Below are 26,934 nucleotides of genomic sequence, written 5' to 3'. Positions count from 1 at the left end.
GGGACTGGTGTACAGTCATGCCAGGGCAGGCTTTGTGTCCAGTGTTGTTTATGTGCCACACTTGCAGCGTGATGGGAGCGGACCCCTCGAGTTTCTAGATTTTTTTTCTCTGCAGCCTGTGTTTTATCTCGAGCCCACTCACCGCAGCTGTAGCTGCTGTGGCCATAAATTGACGTTGGAGTTTTAGCCTGGAATGCAACCTTTTACAATCATTCTATTTTTGTTGTTTTTGTCTATTGCTGAAGACATGGAAAGCCATATATGCGTAAGAGGTCTTCCTGGGGGGATTGAGGACCAAGCTCTGACATTTTGATTTTAGTCTGAATGTTTGGTGCTGCTTGGGAAATAAAATGAGAGTTTGGGAGGACCTCAGGATCAAGTATGATGGGCAAGGGGAGAGCGCGGAGGGGGCAGTGCTGGGTAGGCAGAGGAGGAGCTCACAGCCGTGCAGTCCTCCGAGAGTAACTGTGAGATGAGGAGGAGGAAGAAGGAGTCCTCTGGTGAGTTATGGCGATAGAGAGCGGAGGTATTTTATCTGTCAGGTTTGAGAAACAAGACTCAGTGGTGAGCTGATGCGGGAGGGACCTGTGAAGTGAGGCAGAAGAATTTGGGAGGACTTGCAGGTTTGGAACAGACCAGCTGTGCTCGCAGCTGGACGTAAGGTATTTACTTGCACTTGCTGTTTCAGTAGTAAAAGTTACATAAATCTCTTATGTCAGCCTCTTTGGTCTGAGACTCTGTTTTAACCCAAATGTATCTAAGTGCCGCCCAGAGGAGTGGCTTTGTCAGGTAATGATTGATTATTACCCATGTTTGCTAATTAGAAAAGTAAGCCAGGGGATGGGAAGGGTGGTGAGTGTCACCCTCCAGTGAGTCAGAGCTAGTGGTCCCTGAAGGGAGTAGAGCGGTCCCAACAATGACTTCCCCAGCCCTCACTGGAGAAGGCAAAGGGGAAGTCCAGAAGGACACAGAGGTCCTGGAGGAGTAGAGTAGAATGGGGGATGTCCTGACATGGCTACGATTTAGGACAGGCCCCCCAAAAGTAGAGGGGAGGCTCACGTTGGACCTGACGAGATGAAGGCCAGTGTTGGATGTTGGCTAGAAACAGCGAGGCAGAGGAGTCCCTAATCCCAGAAAAAGAGAGGAGGATCAGAGAGGAAAGGTCTGTAGGCAGGGTAGGGGGTGTGTGGGGGTGTTCAAACTAGGGGACAGATTCCCCAGGAGCCACACAACCTCCAACTGCTGGAGTCACAGGACCAACTGATTGCGTGGGAAGTTTGTACTCAATCTAGAGCAGCACAGAATATTAAAGGAGAGAAGACAACTAGATAGGAAAAGAGTTTAATGGGGGGGGCTGGAGATTTAGCTCAGTGGCTTAAACACATGCCTGGCAAGCACTAGGTCATGAGTTCAATCCCCAGCACACAAAAAAAAAGAGTTTAATGGGAGCGGGCACAGAGGGAGTCACCACAGAGAAGGCTGTGGTGGCTCTCTGCAGACGAAGGGCAGGTTCTGCCTGTTGTAGGCTCCAATGGGGAAAGGGCTCTGGGGGCTAGTGTGAGCTGATTTATTTTGTGCGAGTGCAGGGGATTGGGTAAACCTTTACACTCCTGAGCTTTGGCACGGACTTTTGGGAGGGAGAAGCTATAGATGTTGGGAGCCATTGAAGCTGGAGATTGAGCACATGTGGGGCTAAAGCAAGGCCAGCCCAGAAAAAACAGACAAAAACAAGCTATGAGGGGCTGGGGATTTAGCTCTGGGGCATAAGCACCCGCCTTGCAAGCAAGTGGTCATGAGTTTGATCCCTGGTACCGATAAAAAATAAATAAATAAATAAATGACAAGCTATGTAAACAAGGTGTTCCAGCACCAAGAGGGTAAGGGACGGTTGCTAGGCAGAGGGGCTGAAAGTGACATGGTCTTTCCCAGTGTATAAACAAAGGTGTTGCCGTGGTTGAGCAGTTCTTTTCCCCCCATCAGGAGGATAAGGGTCCATCTGATCCCAGCTTTGCCTCTTCTTTATTTTTCTCATCCTCTTGCCAGTGCTTAACCCCAAGAACCTCAAGAGCCACATTGGGTCGCAGCAGATGGCGCCAGAACACAGATGGGATAAGAGATTGAGGACCAGGGGCACTTCTCATTGGTGTGTGCCTAGGGGGAGAAGTGCATCGGTATAGGTCAGTAGTCCCCACTGGAGTGTATTGATATCGGCTTCATCAGGTGTAAAGAGTGGGACACTGAAACTCCCTTATTCTCTAGGGCCAGTTATAAACTGGCCTGAGAGAAACCCCTTCCCTGAAAAGAAAACAAAAACAAAACAATGCTGGGGATTTAGCTTAGCAGCATAAGTGCCTGCTTGGCAAGCATGAGGTCCTGAGTTCAATCCTCAGTACCAAAATAAGAAAAACAAAAGAGATATGTTGATTATATCAGCTGTCTAACTATGGAACAAACTTATCCAAAAGAATCCAAATGTGTAAGGGCTTGTTTGTTGTATGCTGGATTCCAGTATTTACGTTCCTTCTGTGGATCTGGATGAGACAGGGTCATAATAACCTTTAGCTTCTTGAGACAACCACAATGCAGCTGGCTCCAGGCACTGTTTCAGAATCAATTCCCAAGCAGGGAGAAGATGGCAGCATGACCGCCAGCCACCCTGATAACTTTAACTGAGCCACTAACTGTCCAGCAGAATCTTCAACTATCTGTCCAAAGTGTAGACGACAGTATCATTGGGCCACTCGATGTAAATTCAAAACTGTTACAAAAGAAAAACTTCCAGCAGGACCTGCAGCAGCCCTGCCAAAAAGTAGAGGTGTGATGGCTCCCTGACATGGCCGGGGCCCAGCAAGCTCCTAATGGTTGGGGGGTACTGTGGTCCCGATTCATGGTCTGCTGATTTCTGTTTACAAAATGCTCTTACAAAAGACAATTTCAAATAACCAATATGATAACTAAACTTTAAAACTTCTAAAAGTTCAACATTTGCTTTTCACTAGCTGTTAACAGGCTGGCTGCTGATAATGGGTACTTGTTTCAAATTCGCGACTAATGTAACTACGTTTACTTAAGCCCCTTCTGCTTTCTTAAGTCAATTTTAGCTGCCAATAGACACTACACAGCTTGCTAAATTTCTTGAGTTTTTCTCCAGAAGAAGAAATTGTAAATTTACATATTTGGGAGGAAACTAAAAAAACAGCTTAGAGCAAGACTAGGAAAAAAACAAACCAACACAAATCTAGCTGGCCCTCTATAGAATTTTTTTTGTCTTTTTCCTTTTTATCGGTACCAGGGATTGAACTCACGACTGCCTGCTTGCAAGGCAGGCGCTTATGCCGCTGAGCTAAACCTCCAGCCCCCCCTCTATAGATTTTAAAACTTGATAATCTCAGTTGTAAAAATGATTAAATGTGCTCCCCAATTTAAATTTCAAGAACAAAAGGGAGAGTTTACCTCATAATAGATTTCACTTGGCAGCATATACCACTTAAAATATTTAAATTCTAGTAAAGATGTACCTACTGCAGCAGAAAGATAGTGCATTAAGATAAAGGCTAAAAAGAGCCCATTGGAAAGGTCTTTATAGTGGATAATAAAAGCACCCAGTCCAGTGCTAATGTGGGATCAAGGATGTGCTTGTGGTTTTTCCAGGAAAAACTAAATGGCCTTTCTGGGTGCCAGTGTGTGCTGTCTGGTTGTATCATGGACCCAAACCCAGAAAAGGAATTGATTTTACCTCTCAAGAAGCAGAGGCCCAGTCCTATGACAGTGATACCTTGGAGACCATGCCACAACCCATAGAAAAGAATAAAGCTAGAACCAACCTTAATTGACCCAAGATGCTCAGAAGATGGTAACAAAAAATAGAATAAAAAAAGTTCAAACAGATAATAAGTCCCATGGCAAAAATATATTAATTATAGATAAGATTTTGTCTTTCAAGTTCTTTGATAAGAGATCTCTGCTAATGGAGCTACAACAAATCTGACTAGTCTATTTAAAATTATAAATTCTTCATGTCATAAGCTAAAAAAAACAAAATGTGCTGTACTTACTATAACTTGTTCTCTTCCTGTAAAACTTGTGTAATTGTCAGTTAAGTTGCACCCTTGTAACATACCCACGGTAACCCCCTCCCTGCCTCCCTGGTAACAGCTTGTTCCGCTGCCCTGGTTCCCCTTATGGGAACAAACTGGTCCTAAGACCCTGACCCCTCCCCTGTGGCTTGCTACTTTACGACTCCCTGCAGCCCCTGGCTCTGGCACACACTTCCCTGGCTGCTTTTTTGGGACAGTGTCGCTGCTGAGCTCAGCTAATAAAGCACTTCTTTTTTAATTTTTGAAGTCCATCGTTTTTATTGCCCATATCATTTAGGGGCTCTTCCGGGATCCCACCTTTTACAGGATTCCCCCGCACGGCTCCTACTCTTCAGATGACATCAGGATCTTTTTTAACTCAGCTTCCTTCTACCAGTAAGTATTATTTCTTCATTTTGCTCCATGATCTTTCTCCTTACTATGACTTGGGGAGTCAAGTTTTCAGGCGTACTCCCATTTGAGGTGAAAAGGGCTGAGTTACTACCATTTGAAGGAGGAACCAGTCTCCATTGGGTGCACCTTTGGGGAGAGCACGTTTGGGGAGTCGAGTTACCAACTTGCTCTCACCTCGGCAGAGGCCGCTGAGATCTTGTCTTAGTTCCCAAACACTTTCATCTTCCTGTTCTAGTCCTGATTCATCTGTTGCTGAGAGCCCTTGTAATTTGAGCCAGACCTAATATATAAGCTGTCTCCTAGAGGTTTTTTTTTAGCTCATTGATTTGAGTTATCTAAATTAGATGATTTTTGTTATTTCAGTTGAAAAGTGTGATAGCTTGGACCCTGGTATAAAATCCAAGGAAGAAAGATACTGAAATTTGGGGAGCAAAGGCTTTATTTAGGCCAGGCCTGGCGATCAGTCTCCAGGAGCCAATTTGGAGACTGTGTGCCAGAGATTGAAGGAAGGGGATTTAAAAAGCAGGAGAGAGCGGGGAGGAAAAACAAAGAAGGCTGCAGAGCCATCAAGCTGTTACAGACTCAAGTCTGGAAACTGTAAAACTGTCCACTTAGTTCTGACAACCTCGGGAGCCTTCGGTGCCTTTCAGGTTACTCCCATCCTGCAGATAAGCATTATCGTGGAATAGCACATCTGCAACAACATTTGAAGAAGAAAGTAGAAAGTTAATTGTCTCAGGACAGCCCATTAACACTAACATGTGAGAAGGGGTCAAAAGTTATAAGAAGCTGAAACTTAAGTTTTTACAAGGATTTGGAACTTAACCCTTTTGGTGTATTAGGGTTAAACCACAACATTCTTCCTGTAATTTCTTTGAAGCTAAGCATTTCTTAAGAACAGTTAGCACACTAAGCACATTTTATGACAGACCACCACTGGGTAGGGAAAGGGGGAAGGCAGTGTGGCGCATTACAGAACAGAAAATATGGCGAGATTACATTTCTTGGAGAGAGCAAGGTCAGGTAAGGGTTGTGCTAACAAGCAAGTCTCCCTGCATACAAGCAAGTTACTTCAAACAAGTTTAAATCAGGAAAACATCCTGGTTTTCCTCAGCAGAAAATGGGGAAGCCTAGGAGTAATTAACAACTGTTAGCTTATCTTTTTTTTTTTTTTTTTTTGTCTTTTTCGTTTTTACTGGTACCGGGGATTGAACTCACGACTGCCTGCTTGCAAGGCAGGCACTTACACCGCTGAGCTAAATCCCCAGCCCCCTGTTAGCTTATCTTAGCACCGCATCTGTTATTTGTAGAGGGCAACAATGGTTAACATATCAATTAGGTAAGGTTTTACAATTTTTTACAGAGAAGAGCATTGATTAACATATCAATTAGGTCACCCAGAGGAAAAGAAAAATGGCATATAGAACAGTAGACCATATTACAGGTGTTTTGCTCTGATACAAATATAACGAAGCTATTTTTCTTAGAGCATGCTCTTCCCTAGGCTAGACTGCACCTAGCAAAAGTTATTTTAAAATCCCTGGGGTAGGTCTGTGATCAACAAACAGGAGAGTGGCCACCTGGTAATCTTAACCAGCTCCTGATTGCAAAATCAAGGACCTGCTCCAGTCTCCATAGCCCTTTGGGTGAATCTTTGTCTGTGTGGCAGGCCTCGCCACCTTGTCTTTGTTCACTTCTCTGCACCTCTTACTTATCTCGTGTGTCTACTATTGTGGGTCAAACAGCTTCCTTCCCTTTGTCACCCTTGCAACTCGTTCTTAATCATTTTAAGGATTTTAGGGATCAAGCTGCTGAATATGGCGATCCTGTCTACCCTAAAAGGCTGAGAACTTTCTGTGAACTCAAATGGCCTTCTTTTGGTGTTGGGTGGCCCTGACAGGGAACTTTTAACTTACAAGTCTCTAAACATGTCCATCAAGTCATTTTTGGATCCTGTCTTAGTTACTTTTTATTGATCACTGTGACAAAATACCTGATGCACCAAGTTGGGAAAGGAAAGGTTTATTCCTTACAGTGTTTGGAGGTTTCAGCCCATACTCAGTTGGCTGCAAGGCAGGGTGGCATGGCAGGGCCACAGTTCATGGTGGCTGCAAACAGCAAGGCAGAAACTGGCAAGACAACGAGACACACCTTCTTCCTGCCATTACATCACATCCTGACTCCACCTCTAGGCATACCCCCAATCCAAGTGCTAGACAATGAACCAATCACAAATGCACAGTGCAAATGCATGAGACCTGGGGGATACCGACATAAACCATGACATTCCACCCCTGGCCCTCAGGACTCAAATGTACATCCTTTATACAAAAGACATTTAGTCCATCTCCAAGAGTTGCCAAAGTCCTAACAGTTTCAGCATTGCTGAATGTCCAAGTCCCAAGTCTCTTCCAAAATTTATTGCAAACTCTTAACTGTAACCTCCTGTACAAATGAAACAAAGTTAAACATTTCTGAAATGCAAAGGCACAAGATAAACATTACCACTCCAAAAGTTACAAACGGGAGTATAAAGCATTGGAAACAAAGCAAGTCCAACATCCAGCAGGGTGAACATTAAGTACTAGAGTTTCATGCTCAGCATTTGAAGCAATCTGGTTGCAAGCTCCAAAAGGCTTGGGTGATTCCACCCCCACAGCACTTCCAGGGATTTCAGCTCCCGCAGCTTCTTTCTTAAACACTGTCTGCTCACTTTTTGCAGCTTTCCTTGGATGATCCACATTCCTGGCTTTTCCAAACTTCTGGGGTCACTAACTGCACCTTTTGCTTCACCCTTAACATTTTTACAAATTGCCCTCTCAGGGGCACACTGCTTGGCCTCCCAGGCCTTTTGCAATCAAGGTGGAAGCAGTCTTACCCTCAGAATTTGTGCATTTTCCTTGCACCTGAAATCAGTGCCATGTGGATGCCGCCAAGGTTTGCTGCCAGCTGAAGCAGTAGCCAGGCTTTTCTCTCTCTTGGCTGTAGGGGTTGATTGCCTAGATCACTGGGCTCTGTGAACCTGATGCGAAGAAAAGCTTCTCTATGTTGCCACCATTCTGGAACCTCATGTGGCCTCCATCACCATTCTGGAGCATGGTGCTCTGCAGCTTTCTCCTCTGAGCAAATTCTTTCACTTCTGCAGTTTTTTTTTTTTTTTTTTTAAAGGACTGGAGAGCGCCCACGGGTCTCGAACCACTGGACCAATCGGCCCGGGCGGTTGGGAAGCCAGACTCGAAGGAACCGCTGGGCTAAAGCCAGCCCCACTTCTGCAGTTTTGAGGCTGCAAAGGGTGGGGACCTGCTGCTTCCTGGGATGCCCCAGGGCCATCTTTCTTATCTCTCTGTTTCTCCTCAGCAATTAAAGTCTCAACTCTGTCTTTACAATCCACAGCTTTCCTGGAATTTTCCTTCTGGCCAAACTCACAGTATTGTAAATTATCCTGCTGGGCTTTACACTCTTGTCATAAATCATGACAGACCCCCTCATAAGCCAGCCACGCACCCTGATCAAATAGTCTAATGATTAGGGTTTGGTGCTCTCATCCATCAGCCAACCTGGGATGACTGCCAGGAGCTTTTGCAGACTCTCTTCACATCTGAGGAACGTGAGCAAATCCAAACTTTGGTGTGCCCATCTGTCCTCAACATTAACGGGGAACCCACTTCAGATATAATGAGGCTTGATGCTGTTTTCCCTTTGACCCACCTCAATGGGGACCCCCACACTGATGGAGGTAAGGAGGCTCTCGATTAGTACCATCAGATGCTTATGGCATTCTGAGGTGCCACCCAGAAGCTGACCAACTTATCAAAGTAACTGAGGTAAGACAATTGGCTTCTGAGTCTCCATTGGCTTTCCTTGAGCACCTCCTAGAGGCCTATCATATATATACACCTGTAGACCCCGAGGCACCAGAGAATAGACAAGCTATTAATATACCATTCATCTCTCAGTTGGCCCCTGATATTAAATGACAGTTGCAAAAATTAGAGGGTTTTGAAGGAATGATGATAGGTCAGTTGATAGAGATAGTCTGAAAGGTTTTTGACAACAGGGAAGACCCACAAGAGAAAAAAATTAATCAAGATCTTGGCTCTAGGGGCTGGGGATTTAGCTCAGTGGCATAAGCGCTTGCCTTGCAAGCAGGCATTCGTGAGTTCGATCCCCGGTACCGATAAAAAGAAAAAGACAAAAAAAAGATCTTGGCTGTACTAGTAAAAGGACATACTCAAGGCAAAAAGGGAAAAGACCAACTAACAAAGACCCTGCTAGACAAGAATCAGTGTGCATATTGCAAAGAATTAGGCCTTTGGAAAAAGGATTGTCCAAAGCTAAAGGCCAAATTGGAGAAAGGGAAAACCACCCCTCGGGTCTTATTGGAAAAGATGAACAATTTCAGGGTTGTCTGCTCTCCCCGAGCCCTAGGTAACTTTCGCTGTGGGTGGGGGGACAACCCATAGATTTCCTGGTCGACACTGGACTTTGCTGAGCTGGCACAGCCCTATTTGGAAGTTCTACCCTTATTTTGCATGTCATTCAGGGTCTTGTTGGAATTTGTCTTTGACTCCTTTGGTCCTGCATGGACCCTACAGCTGTTTTGTGGCATGGGTTTGGCCCTCAGAAGAAAACTTCCTCGGGAAGGCTGAGCCTTGGCTAGAGGACTATGTCATTCTGCCTTGGCTAGGTATTGTGTGTCAATGCCTGGTCTGTCCCGTGCCCCTCACCTGTAGAGGTGTTTCCCATCCCAGGAACTGGCCATTGGTAGTCCTAATTTGCAAAATAAGAAACGTTGACAGGGTGCCCAGCACCTCAGCCATTGGATTATGTTGAAAGTTGCACCATGGTGGCTTTGCAGCACTATTATGTTGGTGAAGCCCCTTCCACTTTACCATGTGGATGGCAGCTTTTTGCTCCTAGGGATCCTTCTGCTCGTTGGATTTGGTAGCCACCATCTCCTAATGCAGAATAAGCCATCCAGAGGGCTATGTGAATGGAAATTACATGGTGTGCTATGGATAAGGTTCTTCCATGTGTGAGACGCCCCAGGCAGCCAGCACACAGGGTCTCCTTGGTGGGGCCTCTGTGGTGTGAGGATGCAGGCACCGACCTTGGCCCTGCTGACTGTCAAGGATGCAAGTATGCCATGGGCTATGGGCCAGAGAAAGAGACTCTGTCCTTGAGGCTGTGTGGCTTCTGTTCCAGGAGCTGCTTGAGTCTTCCGCAGGCATCACATGCAGGGGGTTACTGCAGTGGAAGACACTACCTAGGTCAAGAGTTGACGCTTAGCATCTTCCTGGAAGTGTTCAGTGAGTGTCACTGCTGGGGCCTAGCAGCATTCAGGCACCCTTCATGGCACAACCTCGAGGCCTAGGTTGCCTCCCCGGGTTCCTCCAGTCATCCAGGTGATCTCTTCTCGCTCTCCTTCCCATCCATGCATGGAGCACTATGCTGTCCTCCGTGAGCTCAAGCACAGCCGTAGAGTCTGGCCCAGTGGTCTAGGTAGACACCTCTCAGAAAGTCACTATGTGGGGCTGGGGGTTTAGCTCAGCGGCATAAGTACCTGCCTTGCAAGCAGGCGGTCGTGAGTTCGATCCCCGGTACCAATAAAAATGAAAAAAAGATAAAAAAAAAAAAAGAAAGTCACTATGTATAAGCATCCCAACTCAGTTCTGTCCTGGCCACAGTCACACAGGCTTGTCAGAGGAAGCGCTGTTCCCAAGCCGCTGGGGAATAGGAGCACAGGAACATTGCTGCTGTCAGGAAACCAGGTTGGCTTTTCCAAGTTTGTTGCTATCTCCTGCCAGAGTACAGCGTGGCAGGGCCTACGCAGGCCTTGCAGGCTCTCGACACACCTCAGCCCCTGTGACCCACTTCTCTTGGCAAAGAAGTTACATGCAGGGCATTGCAGTTGGTGAGCGTCATTTGTCTTGTGACTTACCCATTGAGGGTTTGGGCCTCTGAATTCTGCCATGGTCTAAAAGCTGTGAAAGAACTAGAGAATTACTCCGTGCTGAGCACCCTGCAGTGGCATGGTTGTCCACGGCACGACACTGTGGGCCGGACTTGCTCATGTGTGTGTCCTGGTCTCCCTGGCCTTGCCTTCCTGGGAGCACACCCTCTGTGGGTTGCCCTTTCTGCTCCTTTCAGCTGTGGTCTGAATGGAGACTCATGGGTATGCCTGGCTCCTTAGGCTGCTCTTATTTTAGAGCTGCAGGTTCACCTTCATGGAGTTTTGCTCCTCGCCACATTGGGTAAGCTCGTCTCCAGATGCAGCCTCAGGGGCTGAGGATAGAGCTCAGGGGCACAAGCTCCTACCCGGCAAGGGCAAGGTCCTGAGTTCAAGTTTTGGTTTTCACTCCAAAAAAAAAAAATCCTAAATGTTCGCTCAGTACTGTTCCCTTCACTTTCCCACTACAGGGAGGAATGGCGGGCTGGAACCCCGATTCCTTTCCTGTAGCCTAATGGGGCGTTGTCTGTCAACTTTTCAGTTGGCCTTTACTGGAGGCCTCTCTGATGTGAACACACTAGTCTCTCAAATCATACCGCCTGCTGGACAGGGACTGGGGTCATCCTGTAAGGTGGGCGGTATGGGCCGCAAGGCCTGGCATCTTCCCTTTGGTATGTGCTGTGCCTGCCCATATTTGGGAACATCTTTTGTCCGTCAGTTGTGGTCATGCTGGCTTCCGGGTTTGGCTTCTTGTTGTCAGGGGGACCCCTAAAGCCACGCGCTGGCCCTGCCCTCACCCCCGCCACTTCATTCCCTGAGACTGGGTGGGGTGCACTCTGCCGGTGAACACGAGTTTTGTCCTGCACCTTCCCTGAAGTGAGGACACACACCCAGCAAGAGAGCTGGATGGAAGTCGTGGGCAGGTGCCCATGTGGCAAGGAAGGGCACTACTTTCCGGGAACACCCCGCTTTCAATACCTCTCTTTCTGCACAACCCCTCAGTGCTGCAAGTGGGGAATCCCTTCTGACCCACCCGTTAGGACTGAGAGGGAAAGTCAAGTGTTCCAAAAACTAAAATTGGCCCTTTCCCAAGCTCCAGCATTGGCCCTACAAAGGGATTTGACCAAACCCTTTCTGCTGTTCATTGCAGAACAGGATAGCACAGGATAGCAAACGGGGTACTGACTCAGATGTTGGGACCATGGTGCCACTCAGTTGCTTATCTCTCAAAAAGGCTGGGCCCATTCTCTTTGAGCTGGCCTAATTGCCTTTGAGCCATCGCAGCCATGGCCTTGCCAATAAAAGAGGCAAGTAAATTAACTTTTGGACAGAAACTCCAAGTTGTGGCTCCTCATGCAATTGAAACCCTCCTCAGGGCCCCACCCGACAGATGGCTCTCAAACTCGAGGCTTATACAATATCAGGCCCTCTTGCTCAGCTCTGACCTTACTGAATTCTAGGAGACTGTTGTCTTAAACCCAGCAACCCTACTTCCAGGTGATGACCCACAGGTACCCATCCATGATGGCATGGACTTGCTCTCTACCACTGCCAGTCCTTGTCAAGACCTTACTGTTCTTCCATTAGAGAATCCAGATGTTGAATATTTCTCTGATGGTAGCAGCTTCCTTTTTGAAGGTAAACGGGTGACAGGGGAGGCCGTAACCACTCCAGACATAAGTAATTTGGGCTCAACCCCTGGATCAAGGCATTTCCTCTCAAAAGGCTGAACTCATTGCCCTCATGGAGGCCCTAAAGTTGGCCAAGAATCTAAGAGCAAATATCTACAAAGACAGCTGTTACACCTTTGCTACCATTCATGTACATGGGGCAATCTAGAGAGGGGGCTCCTAATCTCTGCTGAGTCAAAGATTAAGAATGCTGCTTTTATCCTGGACTTGTTAGCTGATATCTGGCTCCCCAAATCTACAGCAGTGATGCATTGTAGGGGCCACCAGATGAAAAAAGATCCAGTCTTGATAGGAAACACACTCGCTGACAGGAGTGCTCCAGGGGCAGCTCTAAGTCATCTGTACAGCCTATGGCCCACTTGCTGCCAGTTCTGCCACCCCCTTGTTTGCCCCAACTGGTGTATTCCAAGTCAGATCAGGAGCTAGCTAGACAACTGAGAGCAAAAAAAGGGCCCCTGAAAATTGGTTTCAATTGCCAGACAGACAAATTTTAGTACCCGCTGCCTTAGGAAGAGACTTGATTCTTCAAATCCACCAGGCCTCACACCTAGGAGGCTCAAAACTGGCTGAGTTGCTTTGGGACAGGTACTTCATTCCTAAGCAAAGGAAGTCAGTCAAAGATGCCCACAATGTCTACAAGTAAATGCCAAAGTCACCACTATCTCAGAGGAAATTCCATAGCAGGGAACTTTTCCAGGAGAACACTGGAAAATTAACTTCACGGACATGGGAAAACCAGGACCACATAGACATAAGTATTTGCTGGTTTTGGTGGTTACTTTCACCGGTTGGACTGAGGGATATCCAACAAACACCAAATTGGCCTCAATTGTTGCCAAAAGGCTTTTATGTGAAATAATTCCTAGTTTTGGCCTTCCCTTATCTATGAGGTCTGACCATGGCCCAGCTTTCATAGCTTCCATCACTAATAAAGTTGCTCAGTTATTACAGATTGATTGGAAATTTCACTGTGCCTACCATCCCCAAAGTTCAGGTCAAGTTGAAAGGATGAACTGAACTCTATAAAAGAGACATTTAGCAAACTGATTTTAGAGTGTGGCAAAAACTGGGTGAGTCTCCTTCCTTTTGCCCTCCTGCAGGACCTGGCTTCCTTTTTTTTTAGTTGGTTTTTAGGTTGTTTTTTTTTTTTTTTTTTTTTTTTTTTTTTGAGACAGGTCTTGCTATGCAGTTCAGGCTGGCCTTGAACTCACTTTGTAGCCCAGGGTGATGTCAAATTTGCAGCAGGCCTCCTGCTTCAGCCTCCCAGTGCTGGGATTATAGGTGTGTGCCACAACACCTGGTTTTAGGACCTGGTTTCCTGATGACATGTACTTCAGTTGTCTGATCTGTTCCACTCAGCAGTATGATGTCAGAGTGCCATTTCTCTAAGTATTTACTGAATTTATCCCTTACACCAGACTAGTATTCCGTTGTGTGCAAAAACAGTGTTCCCTTCAGCCATTCGCCTATTGATCCATATATAGGTGGTTTCCAGGATCTGTGCTATGAACATGGGTATGCATGGATCATTGTGTAGTGGTGAGCTATCTTTAATTCTTTTGTATATTTGCGTTATGTAATTTTTTTTTGTCTTATTCGTTTTTATCAGTACCAGGGATCGAACTCGCGACTGCCTGCTTGCAGGCAGGCACTTATGCCACTGAGCTAAATCCCCAGCCCCGCATTACGTAATTATTATAACGATTGATACGCTGTGTCAATTTTGAATTTGGAAATTTAAGGGACTCAGTAGGTTGCAAAGATCCTCTCTTCTTAAACATCCTGAGCCTGTGCAAAATTTATATAGGGGAACAAAACTCCAGACCTATATGTCCGGTACAAGTTTGTGTTCTCTAAAATTGCCAAATGAATTTTAGGAACAAAGGAGGTTAAGAGAATATACTATTGAGAGAAAGCAAGCTTCTGTCTGAAAGAGAAACAGGGGTCCTGAGTGGGTTGCCAAAGATTCTGTATTTTCTAGGGGTTTTTATAGAGTAAAACCATGAGGTGAGGCGGGGCCTAAAGTGGGGGAACTGGGAACTCCTGGGGTAAATGGCATGAGGTGGGACAGAGCTGTGGTCATTTAACTGTTCAGGCACGCAGCAAGTGAGCATTCTTCACAGACCAGTGACTTTTCCTATGGGAGTTTGGATGGAGACTCCTGGCTTCTCAAGGTGATCGTACCTAATCCCTAAGGATTAGACTTAAGAGTGTGGTTGCATTTATTTTGCCTTCTGTCCTGAGATCTGGCCCACAGCAGGTATGTCTCCTCCAAAGTCACCACACCACACATCTGGCCTTCTGTGCGGGCTTGAGGGCCCAGCCCTGTCTGACGGCCTACATTTCTAAGTAGCTCAGCTGCCTGTAACAGAATGAGAGCCCAGAGATGGCATGATTGCTATACCCAGCCTAGGAAGTGGTCGCCTGCTTGCAACGTGAGAGGTTTTCTGTTCCCACTTTGCTCTTGCTGCTTTTGCTGTCTTCTGCTTGCCCCTGTGCAAAGCCAGCTTGGGAACCAGCTGATTACAGGCTGAAGCCTCTGAAGGCTGTGAGCTAAATAAACCTCCCCTTCTTTAACTTTGGTGTTGGGTATTTTATCCCAACAAGGAAAAAAAGGCCACTAAGACAATTACATTCTTGTGCAGGGCTGGTACATACACATATCTCTATTCTTTTCATTGCCTTTTCCTCCCTACCCTCTCTTAATCCTCTTTCCATTTGAAAGATCTATATCCCTCTTTCCTAGTGCTTATCTTTCACTTTTTTTCCATCTTTTCGAGACAGTTTCACTATGCAGTTCAGACTGGCCCTCAACTCACTTTGTATCCTAGGCTGGCACTGAAATCACAGCGACCCTCCTGCCTCAGCCTTCTAGCTGTTGGGATTACCAGCATGACCATACCCAGATATTTGGCTCTTCATACCTCATACCCATTTTTTTAACATTTATCCTTTATGATAGAGTAGTAGTTTGTTGTCTATAAATACATCTTTTTTTTTTTTTGGCAGCTGGGAATGGAACTCACAACCTTGTGCTTGCCAGACAGGCACTTATGCCACTGAAATAAATCTCCAGCCCCTATAATAATCTTACTTAATCATTTGTTGAACACATAGGCGGTCTCCAACATTAAGTAAACTCTTATAAATTGTGCTACTGTAAAGGCAATTTTTTTTTCTTTTCGCTACCAGGGATCAAAATCGCAACCTTGCACTTGCCAGCCAGGCGCTTATGCTACAGAGCTAAATCTCCAGGCCCAGTTTTCTAATGTTTCAAAGACTTTGTACCTGGGGGCTGGGAATTTAGCTCAGTGATGTGAGGGCTTGCCTGGCAAAGTGTGAGGTCCTAAGTTCAGCTCTGGTTCTGAACAACAACAAAACCAAGAAGACTTTCCACCTGGGAGAAAATAGCCAAGCCAAGGACACTATCGGCTTAACGCTATCGGCTCTGCTCAGCACTGTCTTTCCCAGAATTTCCCATCATCATAAACAATTCCCTTTAGTTAATTCTGACAACGTATGACTTAACTCATGAACCAATCATATAACCTGCTATCAGCTTTTGTACTTCCTAACTACCAAATGCATGTAAATTTGTTTCATCTCAGTTGGGGCTGGTGATTTGAAACTCAGCCTCCCACCCCCAAGTCACTAACACAATGGAGTTGCCTTACAGACTCTCTGGTGCCTGTGTCTTCCAACCGATTCGGTCCTGGTTTTTCCAAAACACTGAACGAATGACTAGCCGACTAGCCGGGCGTGGTGGCTCACGCCTATAATCCCAGGACTCGGGAGGCTGAGATGGGAGGATGGTTGCGAGTTCGAGACCAGCCTGGGCTGGTAAGCTCAAGGCCAGCCTGAACTGCATAGCGAGACCCTGTCTCAAAAAAGACAAAAAAAAAAATAATAATACTGAATGTGTATGCACAAGTCATTATTGATAGGATTATTTCCAGAGGATGAAAAATATTTCCAAAAGATGAAAAGTATAAAACAAAAGAGGCCTTTATTCTGAGAACACGGAAATGACTGGCAGCTGAAACCTGGCGATCTCTCTGGCGGACATGTGGCCCCGTGGGGGAATATAAGTAGCCTAAGCTTAGGGCAGTGCCCTAAAGCCATTAGAGATCCACAGGTATTTCATTGGCACACTTTTGGCGCCAGGGGCAGATTCCGAAGGCTGGGGGGATACAGGGTTACAGGTAAGAATCTAGGGGCGGGGGGAGACAGGAGCTCCCTAATTCTGGCTGAGGCTTTTTCTGGCTACAGTGTCCGGTCTGGGTCAACAACCCTTTCAATTATATCTTTAACTCTTTTGGGAAGACACGTAGGGTCCCCCTAGATTAGACTGGCTTTCATCTCACGAGGCAGTTTATAGCCTAGGCTGGCCTAGAAGTCACCGATGCTGAGATCACAGGTTTGCACCACCACGCCAGGATCCTAGTATGAGGTTTTTGAGGAATTGCCACAGTGCTTTTCCAGAATAGTTGACATTCCGCTAAGTGTTCCAGTGTCCCTCCCCTAACCTTCACAGCACTTCACAGCGAGTCTCTACAGCACTCGCAGTTACTCGTTAACGAAAGCCAGTCTCTCTCGAGTGAAGACGGAACCTTAGCGGTGTCAGTTTGCATTTCTCTAACAGCTAGCAATTTGAACAGTTTCCACCGTAGCCATTTGTTGTACTTTTCTTAAAAGCATAGTTTTAGTGGTGGTAATCAAGGAACATCCTTCACTTGTTCCTGCTTCCAATGTTGACAAAGTTGGTTTTCATTGTGCACGGAGGACTCTCATCTTTTCGTCCAGGCATCACCCCAAAGTCAATATGGCTCGCGCCGCTCTATCCTTTCTTCCGTCTCCTGGAGGCCGGCCCTGCGCCTGCGCACACAGCCCCACACGGCCTGCTCCCGCCCCGCGCCTGCGCACAAGGGTCGAAATGGCCGCCCCACGCCCCCGCGCCGGCGCACACAAGACAAAAATCGCCCCGCCCCCCCCGCGTCTCAGCTGTTTTCGGGCACGCCCTCATCACGACTGTCAGCTCCATTTTGTGGACAGCGCCCTTCGCGGTTGGACGGGTGGTTTGCGGGTCGCTTTGCGAGCCTCGTTTCCTGGCGTGCGGTCTTTGGAGCACAGTAAGGTGGGAGCCCCTTCTTGTCCCCTCCCCGACCTTCCACCGCCGTCTTCGCGCAGGGCGCTCGTGCGCGGTACGGTCGGTCCCCCGCGGGGCGCGGCGGGCTCTGCCGAGAGGCGGGGGCGGTGCGAGCCCAAGATGGCGGCGCACCGGCGGCTGCGGCATAAGATGGCGACCGCGCCGAGGGCGGGAGCGCCGCGAGCCGGCCGGGCCTATGTGACTCGGCGGCGTCCCGTTGGGGAGCAGACCGAGAGGGTGGGGTGTGGCGTCCCGGGCCGGGCCTGGCTCGACGCCGGCGCGAGGAGGAGGCGCAGGCGCGGCCTTGCTGCTTGTTCCGTCTCGGCGGACGGCGCAGGGCCTGCGGATCGAGTCCAGACGGCGCCTGAGCTGCGATCGTGAAAAGCTTTGGTAGCTCACAGCGGGGTGGTTGCCTTTGGTTGTGGTGGTCGGCCCTGGGGTGGGGCCTGTTTTATTGTCTTTCTTCCGAGTCTTTTAGTTCAGGCGGGCCTTGAGCCTCGAGCTCACAGCGATCCTCCTGCCTCGGCCTCCCGAGTGCTGGGTTTACAGGCCTCCGCCACCACGCCCGGCTATTGTATTTCGTTTAGAGCCGGGGTTTCGGCAAATCGCCGAGGGTTTCCTCAACCTTGGAGTGCTGCGGCCTCAGCCTTCTGGGTGGCCGAGGCTGCCGCACTTGGCAGAGCCACAGCTGTGATGCAATCCGGTGGGGGTGGATTTAACGGGAACCTGCCCTTCCCTAGATGAGACATTCGAAGAGAGCCTACTGCACGGACTGGGACGACAAGGGCTGGGACTATGGGAGGTGGCGGAGCAGCAGCAGCCACAAGAGAAAGAGGAGGTCGCACAGCAGCGTGCGGGAGATCAAGCGCTGCAGGTTCGATTCCTCGAAAGCTTCGGACAGGTGAGAGGTGTTTGCTGGGTGGTTGCTCCTGGCCCGGGCTCGAGTCTCAAGATCACTTTAGAAAAGGACAGGGTCTCTTAGTAGAAAAGCATTTTCACAGTAAAAGTGGTCATCAGTTAAAAGTAAGTAACTGCTTAGCCTTTTTGGGACAGGGTCTCCCTGTGTAGCTTAGGCCAGCCTTGAATGAACTGCATATCCCAGGCTAGCCATGATCTCCCAAGGATCCTCCTGCCTCAGCCTCCTGAGTGCTGGGATTAAAGGCGTAGGCTACCACATGTGGTTTGTGTTTCTTTTTAGTGGGAGATTTTGATAACTTGTCACATTTGTAAACAGCTAAATTGCCCTGCTAAGATTATAGGCTGTGCCACTGCCCTGTGAGAGGTTGGTTTGAGGGATCTATGGTTTAGCTCATTGGCATTAGTGTGTGAGACCACTGCCCCCAAAAGAATCTTCAATGGTTTGGTTTTAGTGTAATACATAGAAAATAATTTTTCTATACAGCTATTATTTGGAAAACAGATCTATAAATGAGAAGGATTATCATAGTCGACGTTACATTGATGAATACAGAAATGACTACTGTGAAGGATGGGATTCTGGACCTCGCCATCGAGACCATGAAAGCAGATATCAGAACCATAGTAGCAAGTCCTCTGGTAGAAGTGGAGGAAGTAGTTATAAAAGTAAACACAGGACTCACCACAGTACTTCTCATCATCGATCGCACGCGGTATGAGCTCTTTGAAAATTTTATTTTCCAATGTGGAACAAGGAGACTTCAATTTGTGTTTGAGAATATTCTGTTTAAGAGAAAGTCACCTCAACATGGGACTTGATTTTGTTCTATGTATTGGCTAGAAAATTCCTGAAATACAGTAGTCTCAGACTGGTAGACCTAATTATTAAATGCATTCTAATTTTTATTCCAGTGAAATAATGGAGGTAATTTACAGTTATTACAAGCTACTTTGAAAGGATTTTTATGGCAGTTTAATAAATCTGATTGCTTTACTGAGTTTATACTCTCCAATAAAAAGTAGAACAGGCATTCTGTTTTTGGATAAAGATTAGTGCAAATAAAATCATGTTCTCTAATCTTTCATTGAGCAAACTATAACATTTAAACTGTGTTGGTTATGTATTAGTAATTGGAGATCAATTGAGATAGCGTGTAATAATGTAAGATTAAACTTGTATACTAAATATTTTTCCAAAATTTAAAACATTGATTCTATTTACTGCTTTAATGTTTGTTTCCTTGAATTAGCTGGGAAATCTTAATTTGGCCACAATCTCTTTAACAAGTATATATTACATCCTACAGTTTTGCAACTTTATATTTTAAGACACTATAAGCTTAAAAGTGTTTCAGTGAATGCTACAACTAAGCATTTTTTTTTTAAGAAAAACAATTGTATTTATGTTTTGTTGCCTTACCACTTTGAGTATCTTATCTGAAAATCTGTTCCTTGCCATGTTTTTCTCCTGTTAACATAAACTATGTGCCCTGTGAATTTCTGGGGACTGAATTTGAAATTGCTCCTGCCAACCGTTTGTGGCCTGGCGTGTATCTGAATGCCTGAATGTCTCCCCGCTGAATGAATTGCGTATTCTGCCCTGAATTCACTCGGGTATATTGATTGGCTGGATGATCTCGGTGCCGCCACTTGCCGTTCCCAGAAGAGCCACCGAAGGAAAAGACCCAGGAGTGTAGAGGATGATGAGGAGGGTCACCTGATCTGTCAGAGTGGAGACGTTCTAAGAGCAAGATGTATAGAATATTTTTCAACACTTTTTAACTTTTCAGATAACATAATCTATATATAGATTAAGATTTCAGGGCTTTGGAAGATCTTTTTTCTTTCTCTTTTTTATTTTGGTTTTCTGTTTCTTTTGGTGGGGGGGTTGTGTTTTTTTGCTTTCTTTAGAAATTTAATATTTGTTGTACGGAACTTCAGAACAGTAAATCAAGTTAATAAACTAGCCTAAGATGAAGTTAGACCTAAAAATAGTCATGTTTTTTGATGGTGTTGACCAATAAGTAAATATCTAGCGGTAAGGAAATTTGTAACATCAACTAGAATAATATGCATTGATAGATTTTGAATAAGTACGTAATTTCCACTTCCCAATATGACTGAGATCCATTTCTCTTTTAGATGAAATTGTTGCTACTTTAGGTGAAGGAGCTTTTGGGAAAGTGGTGGAGTGCATTGATCATAGAGCGTAAGTTTCATATGCAGGAATTGCCTGAGGTGGTTCTAGTCTCTTGGTTTTTTGTTTTTGACTTGGTTCTAAGAAGCTCCAGTTAAGGTACTTTGTGTTTTATAAATAATTATAGAGAGCGGGTCCAGCTATATTCAAAGCCATCTTGAGCTTGTGGTCTGCCTGGGCTTCCTGGTGCTGGGATTCCAGGCTGCCCTGTCACTCCTGGCCATATCCCCCCACCCACCCACCCCCTTTAGATTGTGTTTCCCAGTCTTTGTTTTAAATTGAAATTCTTTGAAGTTTTGCTCACCCCAGTTCTTTTCAGGGCAGTTTATTTGTTCACTTACTTACTTTGTTTTTTTTTTTGCAAGAGTCTCACTGTAATTCAGGCTGGTTTTGAACTCCCCTGTGTAGCCCCAGGCTGGCCTCAAATTGACAGGATCCTTCTGCCTTAGCCTCCCAAGTGCTGGGGTTATAGGCATGCTCAGCCTTGAAGCTCTTCTAGGTTGATGTCCTAAGATTCATTATCTATGTCCATCAAACTTCAGGTTAAAACTTCGGCCAGCTGAGGAGGCCCTCTGTTGATCCCGGCTTCCCAAGTGACCTGAGGCTGGGGAGGCTAAGACCCAATGCTCTGTATTTGCCACCACTGTGTCCTGTGTTTTTGGATCCTGTTGGCCAGAGGGAGATCTGCAGTCATCTCCGACAGGGACAGGGATGGGGAGCGGGAAGGAACTGCTGGGTCCTTAACCGGAGGAATTGGTGTCCCATTGTGGTTGTTGAACTAGAACTGTTGATACATTGTCAAAGGGACTTGGCTAATTCTTGAGTGGTGGTCTAGTGAAGGGTTTGCAAGGCCAGGTGGGGTAGTGCCCAGCTGCAATCCCAGCTTTGCAGTGTGTCACTTGCAGAAGGCCAGCCTGGGCTACATAGACAGTAGCCCACAAAACCCAAAATGAAGAGAATATGCCACTCAGCATTATATTTAAAGTCTGTTGCAGTTGCCTCGTGTTGAATTATAGTGAGAAAGTGTACATGTACTGGTTTCAGACCTTAACTTAGACTTAATCTTTAACACAGGGGAGGCAGACATGTAGCAGTAAAAATAGTTAAAAATGTGGATAGATACTGTGAGGCTGCTCGCTCAGAAATTCAGGTTCTGGAACACTTGAACACAACGGACCCCAGCAGTGCTTTGTAAGTATTAGGTTGGAGCTTGGACAGAGGCCTGGGGTGGGCTTATGCCGTGTAGAGTAGTACTCACTCAGTTCTCGTGTTCCTAGCCGCTGTGTGCAGATGCTGGAGTGGTTTGAGCATCACGGTCATGTTTGCATCGTGTTTGAACTGCTGGGGCTTAGTACTTATGACTTCATTAAGGAAAATGGGTTTCTGCCCTTCTGCCTGGATCACATCAGGAAGATGGCATATCAGATATGCAAATCTGTGAACTGTAAGTTCTCAGTGTAGCTTTCCGGGTTGGGACCTTTAGTGGGGCTGGGGATGGAGCTGTGTGGTGGGGTGTATTTAATACGTACCAGTTCCAGAGTTTCACGCCCAGCACGCACACACCCATAGTCTAACATGAGGCTTATTGGGAGCCTGAAAAAAATAAGCATGTTGTACATTTTAAAATTGAGAAGAGAAGGGCCAGGAATTTCGCTCAGTGGTATAGTGCCTGCCTGGCAAGTACAAGGTCGTGAGTTTGATCCCTGGTATCAAAAAAACTTTTTTTTGAGAAGAGAGCTGGGCATTATGGTGTGCAGGAGGCTGAGGCAAGAGGATCACCTGAGTTTGAGGCCAGCCTAGGCTACATAATGTTGCAAAAAAAGAGAAGGGAAAATTTTCAGTGTTTTTGCCATAAAGAAATGAGAAGTGTGTGAGGTAATGTATTAGTTGATTAGCTTGATTCAGCGATTTCACAGTTCTTACATGCATATGTCAAAATGTGTACTATCTGTAAAAACTTCTGGGCATTGTGGTGTGCATGCCAGCACTCAGGAGGCTGAGATTGCTGCAAGTTCAAGCCTATCCTGGACTACATAGTGAGATAGTCTCAAAAAGAAAAGGGCCATCCTAGACTATTTAGGTAGTCTCCAAAAAAAGGAAAAGAATACCGGGTTGAGGAGGACAACTTTTGGCAATTAAAAATGAAAAGGAAGCCTGGCATGGTGGTAGCGCTCAGGGAAGCAGAGCAGGAGGATACAAGTTGTCCGGCCTGGACACCTTAATGAGGTCTCGTCTTAAGAAAAGAGCTCAGTAAGAAGGACCTGGGTTGAGCCCCAGTAAAAGGTGTATGTGTTCCTGAATACCAGGGGTACTTGAGGCAGGGCAGTGGCCCAGGGTTTCAGATCACTTGACAGTAGCAGGGGGATGTGGCAGACCAAATACAAGACTGAGTTGATGGATGCTCTGCAGTGTGTTTCATTCAATAGTAGCATGTTCTACACCATACAAAAATATGTTGAAGATAAGACTTGGCCATCCTAAGCCCTAAAAAAAATTTGGGGAGGGTGGTTTGAGGTAGGGTGTCACTGTGCAGTTCAGGCATGTGCTGCCACCATGCTCAGCAGAATCCTAGAAATAGGAATGTAAATCTGGCTAAAAAATTATGAAATGGCAAATCGCAGCTTCACCAGAGGAAGTTTGTATTCTGGATTTTTTTGTTTTATACCAGGGATCAAACTCTTGACCTCACAGTTGCCATGCAGGGTTTTAAGCTACGGGCTAGGTCCCTGGTTGTATTCTGGTTTTTGAATGGTTAGGTGTTTGGGGACTTGGAGGGGAACAGATTTTAATTCTACTGAAATGTTCCTGACTTCTGCCAGATATTGTAAGAAATAGGGGTGGGGGGGCTGGGGATATAGCTCAGTGGCATAAGCGCCTGCCTTGCAAGCAGGCTGTCGAGTTCGATCCCCAGTACCAATAAAAAGGAAAAAGACCAAAAAAAAAAAAAAGAAAGAAAGAAATAGGGGTGGATTATTTTTAGATTGCAATAACTTTTCTGTTTCATTCTTAGTTTTGCACAGTAATAAGTTGACTCATACAGACTTAAAGCCTGAAAACATCTTATTTGTGCAGTCCGATTACACAGAAGCATATAATCCCAAAATGGTAAGTCTTCAGTACTTGTGCTTCTTAGCTTTATATAACTGTCGTAATATTTTGTCTTCATGACTGTTTATGATTTTTAGAAGCGTGATGAACGCACCCTAATAAATCCAGACATTAAAGTTGTGGACTTTGGAAGCGCAACCTACGATGACGAGCATCACAGCACGCTGGTGTCCACAAGGCATTACCGCGCGCCCGAAGTTATTCTAGGTCTGTGGCTGTTGGTTACACTTAGCCTCTTTACTGGAACTTACTGTACAGTCCTTTATAGTTCCAGTTTATTTGTAGGACCTTTTTCTACTTTTTTTTCTTTTTTGAGAAAGCGTCTGTGTAGTTCAGGCTGGTCTTAAGTTCACCTTGTAGGGGGCTGGGGGTTTAGCTCAGCGGCATAAGCACCTGCCTTGCAAGCAGGCGGTCGTGAGTTCGATCCCCGGTACCGACAAAAATGAAAAAGACAAAAAAAAAAATAAATAAATAAATAAATAAATAAATAAATAAAAAAAGGAAAAAAAAAAAAGTTCACCTTGTAGCCCAGTCTGGCCTCAAGCTCACAGTGATGTTTGCCTCAGCCTCCAGAGTGCTGGGATTACAGGCATATGCCGCCACACTTGGCTGTTTGTAGATTTTTTAGAATATTTTTCTTTTGAAGGGATCAGAATTAAAAACTATAGGACTTTAGGCTTTGGGTTTTTCTAGTTAGCTAGGTCTTTGAGCAAGCAGCTTTACCTTTCTGGAATCACTTGTACATATGTGGTAGTCGGGTGGGGGGGGGTGTTTGGATAGATTTGTGCACACAGCGCAGCACACTCGAAGATAGCCTGGCACTCGCTTCACACACGGACAGGTTGGTGTGGAGCAGCTGATCCCTAGGGGTGTGGACAGAACAGGATTAATCAGATGGAGAAGATGGTGCAGGTGAGAGACTCGCTTGCACACATCTTCATGAGGGTGCTGCTGAGGTCGAACTGAGGCCATCACTGGGCAAGCACAAGTATGTACACTGAATGGGTGTAGTAACTGTAATGTGTAAGCACATCCTGTGCTTACAACTAGAGTGTAGGCTTGTCAGCACCAGTGTTGGCAGAGACTGTGATGTGGGTGCCCTGGTATCAGGGAGAGGGATTTTCTGCCTCCATTGCAATCTCACTGTCACGGGACAGTGCGTGACTATGGTCTTGGAGTGCAATTGTTTGGTGCCATCATAGCAGTACCTAGAAGCCCAGAAACTTCCCCAAGTCCCCAGGCCCAAAGTTGGGTCTGAGTTGATACTCGAAACCAGATGTCTACAAATCCCTAGCGTAAGATTAATGCAGTGCACCGTGTATTTGGTGGTTGCCTTAGGATCTTTTCCTTAACTCAGTATAAATACATTTTTAAGCAGAGTGTTCCAAAGTAGGTCTCATCATTTCTGAAAAGCTGCGAGCATTTCCCTCTGACTGTGTGCTCTGTTCTGCAGCCTTAGGGTGGTCGCAGCCATGTGATGTGTGGAGCATAGGATGCATCCTGATCGAGTACTACCTTGGGTTTACCGTGTTTCCGGTGAGTGACATCTGTTTCTGTGGCCGGACACATTAAAGTATCTCATAGTGTAAATGAAGACGTGGGCAGAACGTACATACATGCGTATTTAGACAGCAGCTCTTTCTCATTGCAGATGATCAGTAAGAGGCCGCAAAGTCAAGTAGTTACCTTAGACATTTCTTTCCTGTTTAATGGAGGCAGTGTTGTGCTAGCTTTCGAGTTGTGACCCTTCGGCCTCTCCAGTGTGCTGGGTGACAGGCATGGCCTACACACCCAGCTAGACTGTGTGTTACTTTAAAACGAGTATATGGTGGTGCACAGTCGTCCTTGTCCATTTAGGGAAATCATTGACAAGTTTATTCTTCATGCTTGGGGTAGGTCTCACTGCTGTTGTCTGTGGACTACAGAATGACGTTGATAGATGAGAATGACACACATTTTGTTGTGAGATTAAAAGTTTGTTTTTACTTTAGACACATGATAGTAAGGAGCACTTAGCAATGATGGAAAGAATTCTTGGACCTCTACCGAAACATATGATACAGAAAACCAGGTGAGTTTTAGTTAAGCCTTACTACCATCCTTCACTACCACTTGATTATTTGTTCTGGTGTTTTTGATGTTGACATTGTAACCATAAATGGATGTCTACTTGTTTTTAGGAAACGTAAATATTTCCATCATGATCGCCTGGACTGGGACGAGCACAGTTCTGCTGGTAGATATGTCTCCCGCCGCTGCAAACCCCTAAAGGTGAGGGAGCCCCAGGCCCTGGTTCTCCTCCTTGCTGGGCATCTCTTGATTTGGGTTTCTTTGGTGCTGAGAGCTGAACCTGGGCCTTGAGCTCTCTGCCCCTCTTTACAGTGGGGAAATGTCTGACTTTTTTCCCCTTTTCAGGAATTCATGCTTTCTCAGGACGTGGAACATGAGCTTCTCTTTGACCTCATTCAGAAGATGTTGGAGTACGATCCAGCGAAAAGGATTACTCTCAAAGAAGCCTTGAAGCATCCTTTCTTTTACCCACTTAAAAAAAATGCCTAACTCTTTTAACTGGGTAGTTCTCTTGCAGAGATATGACAGACTGTATCAGTCTAGTTTTAATACTAAGTTATTATACAGCTTTGTAAATTGTACATTTTTGTATTGGCTGTTTTATGTTTGGATAATTAAATGTCTAGCTAAGTAGGGATTATCTTTCAGCAATTATAGAAGTTTATTCAGAATAAACTTTGTGCTTAATAAAATTTATGGATTTGTACAGTATACACTATTTTGAGCATCATTTTTCTGTGTCACTTTTGAGGTTTGGGTGTTTGTTTTTGTGGTAGAGTTCATCTCTGGTTCACACTGGCCTTGAACTCACTGTGTGATGCAAGTTACCTTCAATTCACGGTGATCCTCGAGTCTGGAAATTTTAGGGGACTAAAATTGAGACCTGGGTCTGCCTTCTGGAGTTACTACGTGAGAAACAAGGTGAAAAGATGGAGCCGGGCTTGTGCAGGCAGCCAGCTCTCCCAGAGGCTGAAGGAGGCTGAGGCAGGAGGATTGCTGTAAGTTCAGCAGACCTGCAGAGCAAGACTGCAGCTCGGGTGGGGTTAGGGACGGCAGGAGGATGGAGAAAAAAGACAAGAGTCGGAGTACAGAAAATGGCCTCTGGAGCTCTCTGCTGATGAGAAGGGAGGAGGAGTGAAGAGCTCCAGTGGCTGCCATGCATTTATTGATGCACTGGGGAGGTGGAGTGTCAAACGCTGCCTGGCTCAGCTGCCTGCTTGCCTCCGGGGCGTTCTGATGTTGAGAGCGGCCTTGCCCTGGTCCCTGCATACGGTTTGCCTCTGCTGCTGCCGCTCCCCACAGTCTGGGTGCCCGCATCCTATCCCTGTCCAGGAAGCCTGCCTCTCTGTTTCCTGTCTCCCCGT

The 26,934-nt window shown here is 46.1% G+C and overlaps 1 protein-coding gene across 3 annotated transcripts; it reads left to right on the top strand.

Moving 5' to 3' along the window:
* Positions 1-17,100: 17,100 nt before the first annotated feature.
* On the top strand, positions 17,101-26,281 carry Clk1 (CDC like kinase 1). 3 transcript variants are annotated; one of them, XM_003463353.5, is made up of 13 exons: positions 17,101-17,265; positions 18,018-18,178; positions 18,680-18,908; positions 19,859-19,949; positions 20,338-20,404; positions 21,467-21,583; positions 21,670-21,836; positions 23,403-23,497; positions 23,578-23,707; positions 24,954-25,036; positions 25,492-25,571; positions 25,681-25,771; positions 25,916-26,281. In XM_003463353.5, exons 2-13 carry the CDS (start codon positions 18,018-18,020, stop codon positions 26,057-26,059), a joined length of 1,455 nt encoding a protein of 484 aa, XP_003463401.1. In that variant the 5' UTR covers positions 17,101-17,265; the 3' UTR covers positions 26,060-26,281. The 3 variants fall into 3 exon arrangements, with proteins under 3 accessions (XP_003463401.1, XP_023417963.1, XP_013000698.1); XM_023562195.2 differs by lacking the exon at positions 17,101-17,265 and adding an exon at positions 17,529-17,667; XM_013145244.3 differs by lacking the exons at positions 17,101-17,265; positions 18,018-18,178; positions 19,859-19,949 and having other exon boundaries at positions 18,720-18,908.
* The last annotated feature ends 653 nt before the right edge of the window (positions 26,282-26,934 follow it).

This window comes from Cavia porcellus, unplaced genomic scaffold (genome assembly GCF_034190915.1).
Source record: "Cavia porcellus strain 051 isolate PalLab524CR breed Dunkin Hartley unplaced genomic scaffold, mCavPor4.1 scaffold_12, whole genome shotgun sequence".
NCBI lineage: Eukaryota > Metazoa > Chordata > Mammalia > Rodentia > Caviidae > Cavia > Cavia porcellus.
The sequence above is the reverse complement of the archived record's forward strand: the minus strand, read 5'-3'. Positions and strand labels throughout refer to the sequence as shown.

Coding starts and splice junctions, on each gene's coding strand:
- Clk1 (XM_003463353.5), top strand. CDS start 18,018: ATGAGACATTCGAAGAGAGCCTACTGCACGGACTGGGACGACAAGGGC. Junction 21,584..21,669: donor ACGGACCCCAGCAGTGCTTT/GTAAGTATTAGG, acceptor TCGTGTTCCTAG/CCGCTGTGTGCAGATGCTGG. Junction 23,498..23,577: donor AAGCATATAATCCCAAAATG/GTAAGTCTTCAG, acceptor TATGATTTTTAG/AAGCGTGATGAACGCACCCT.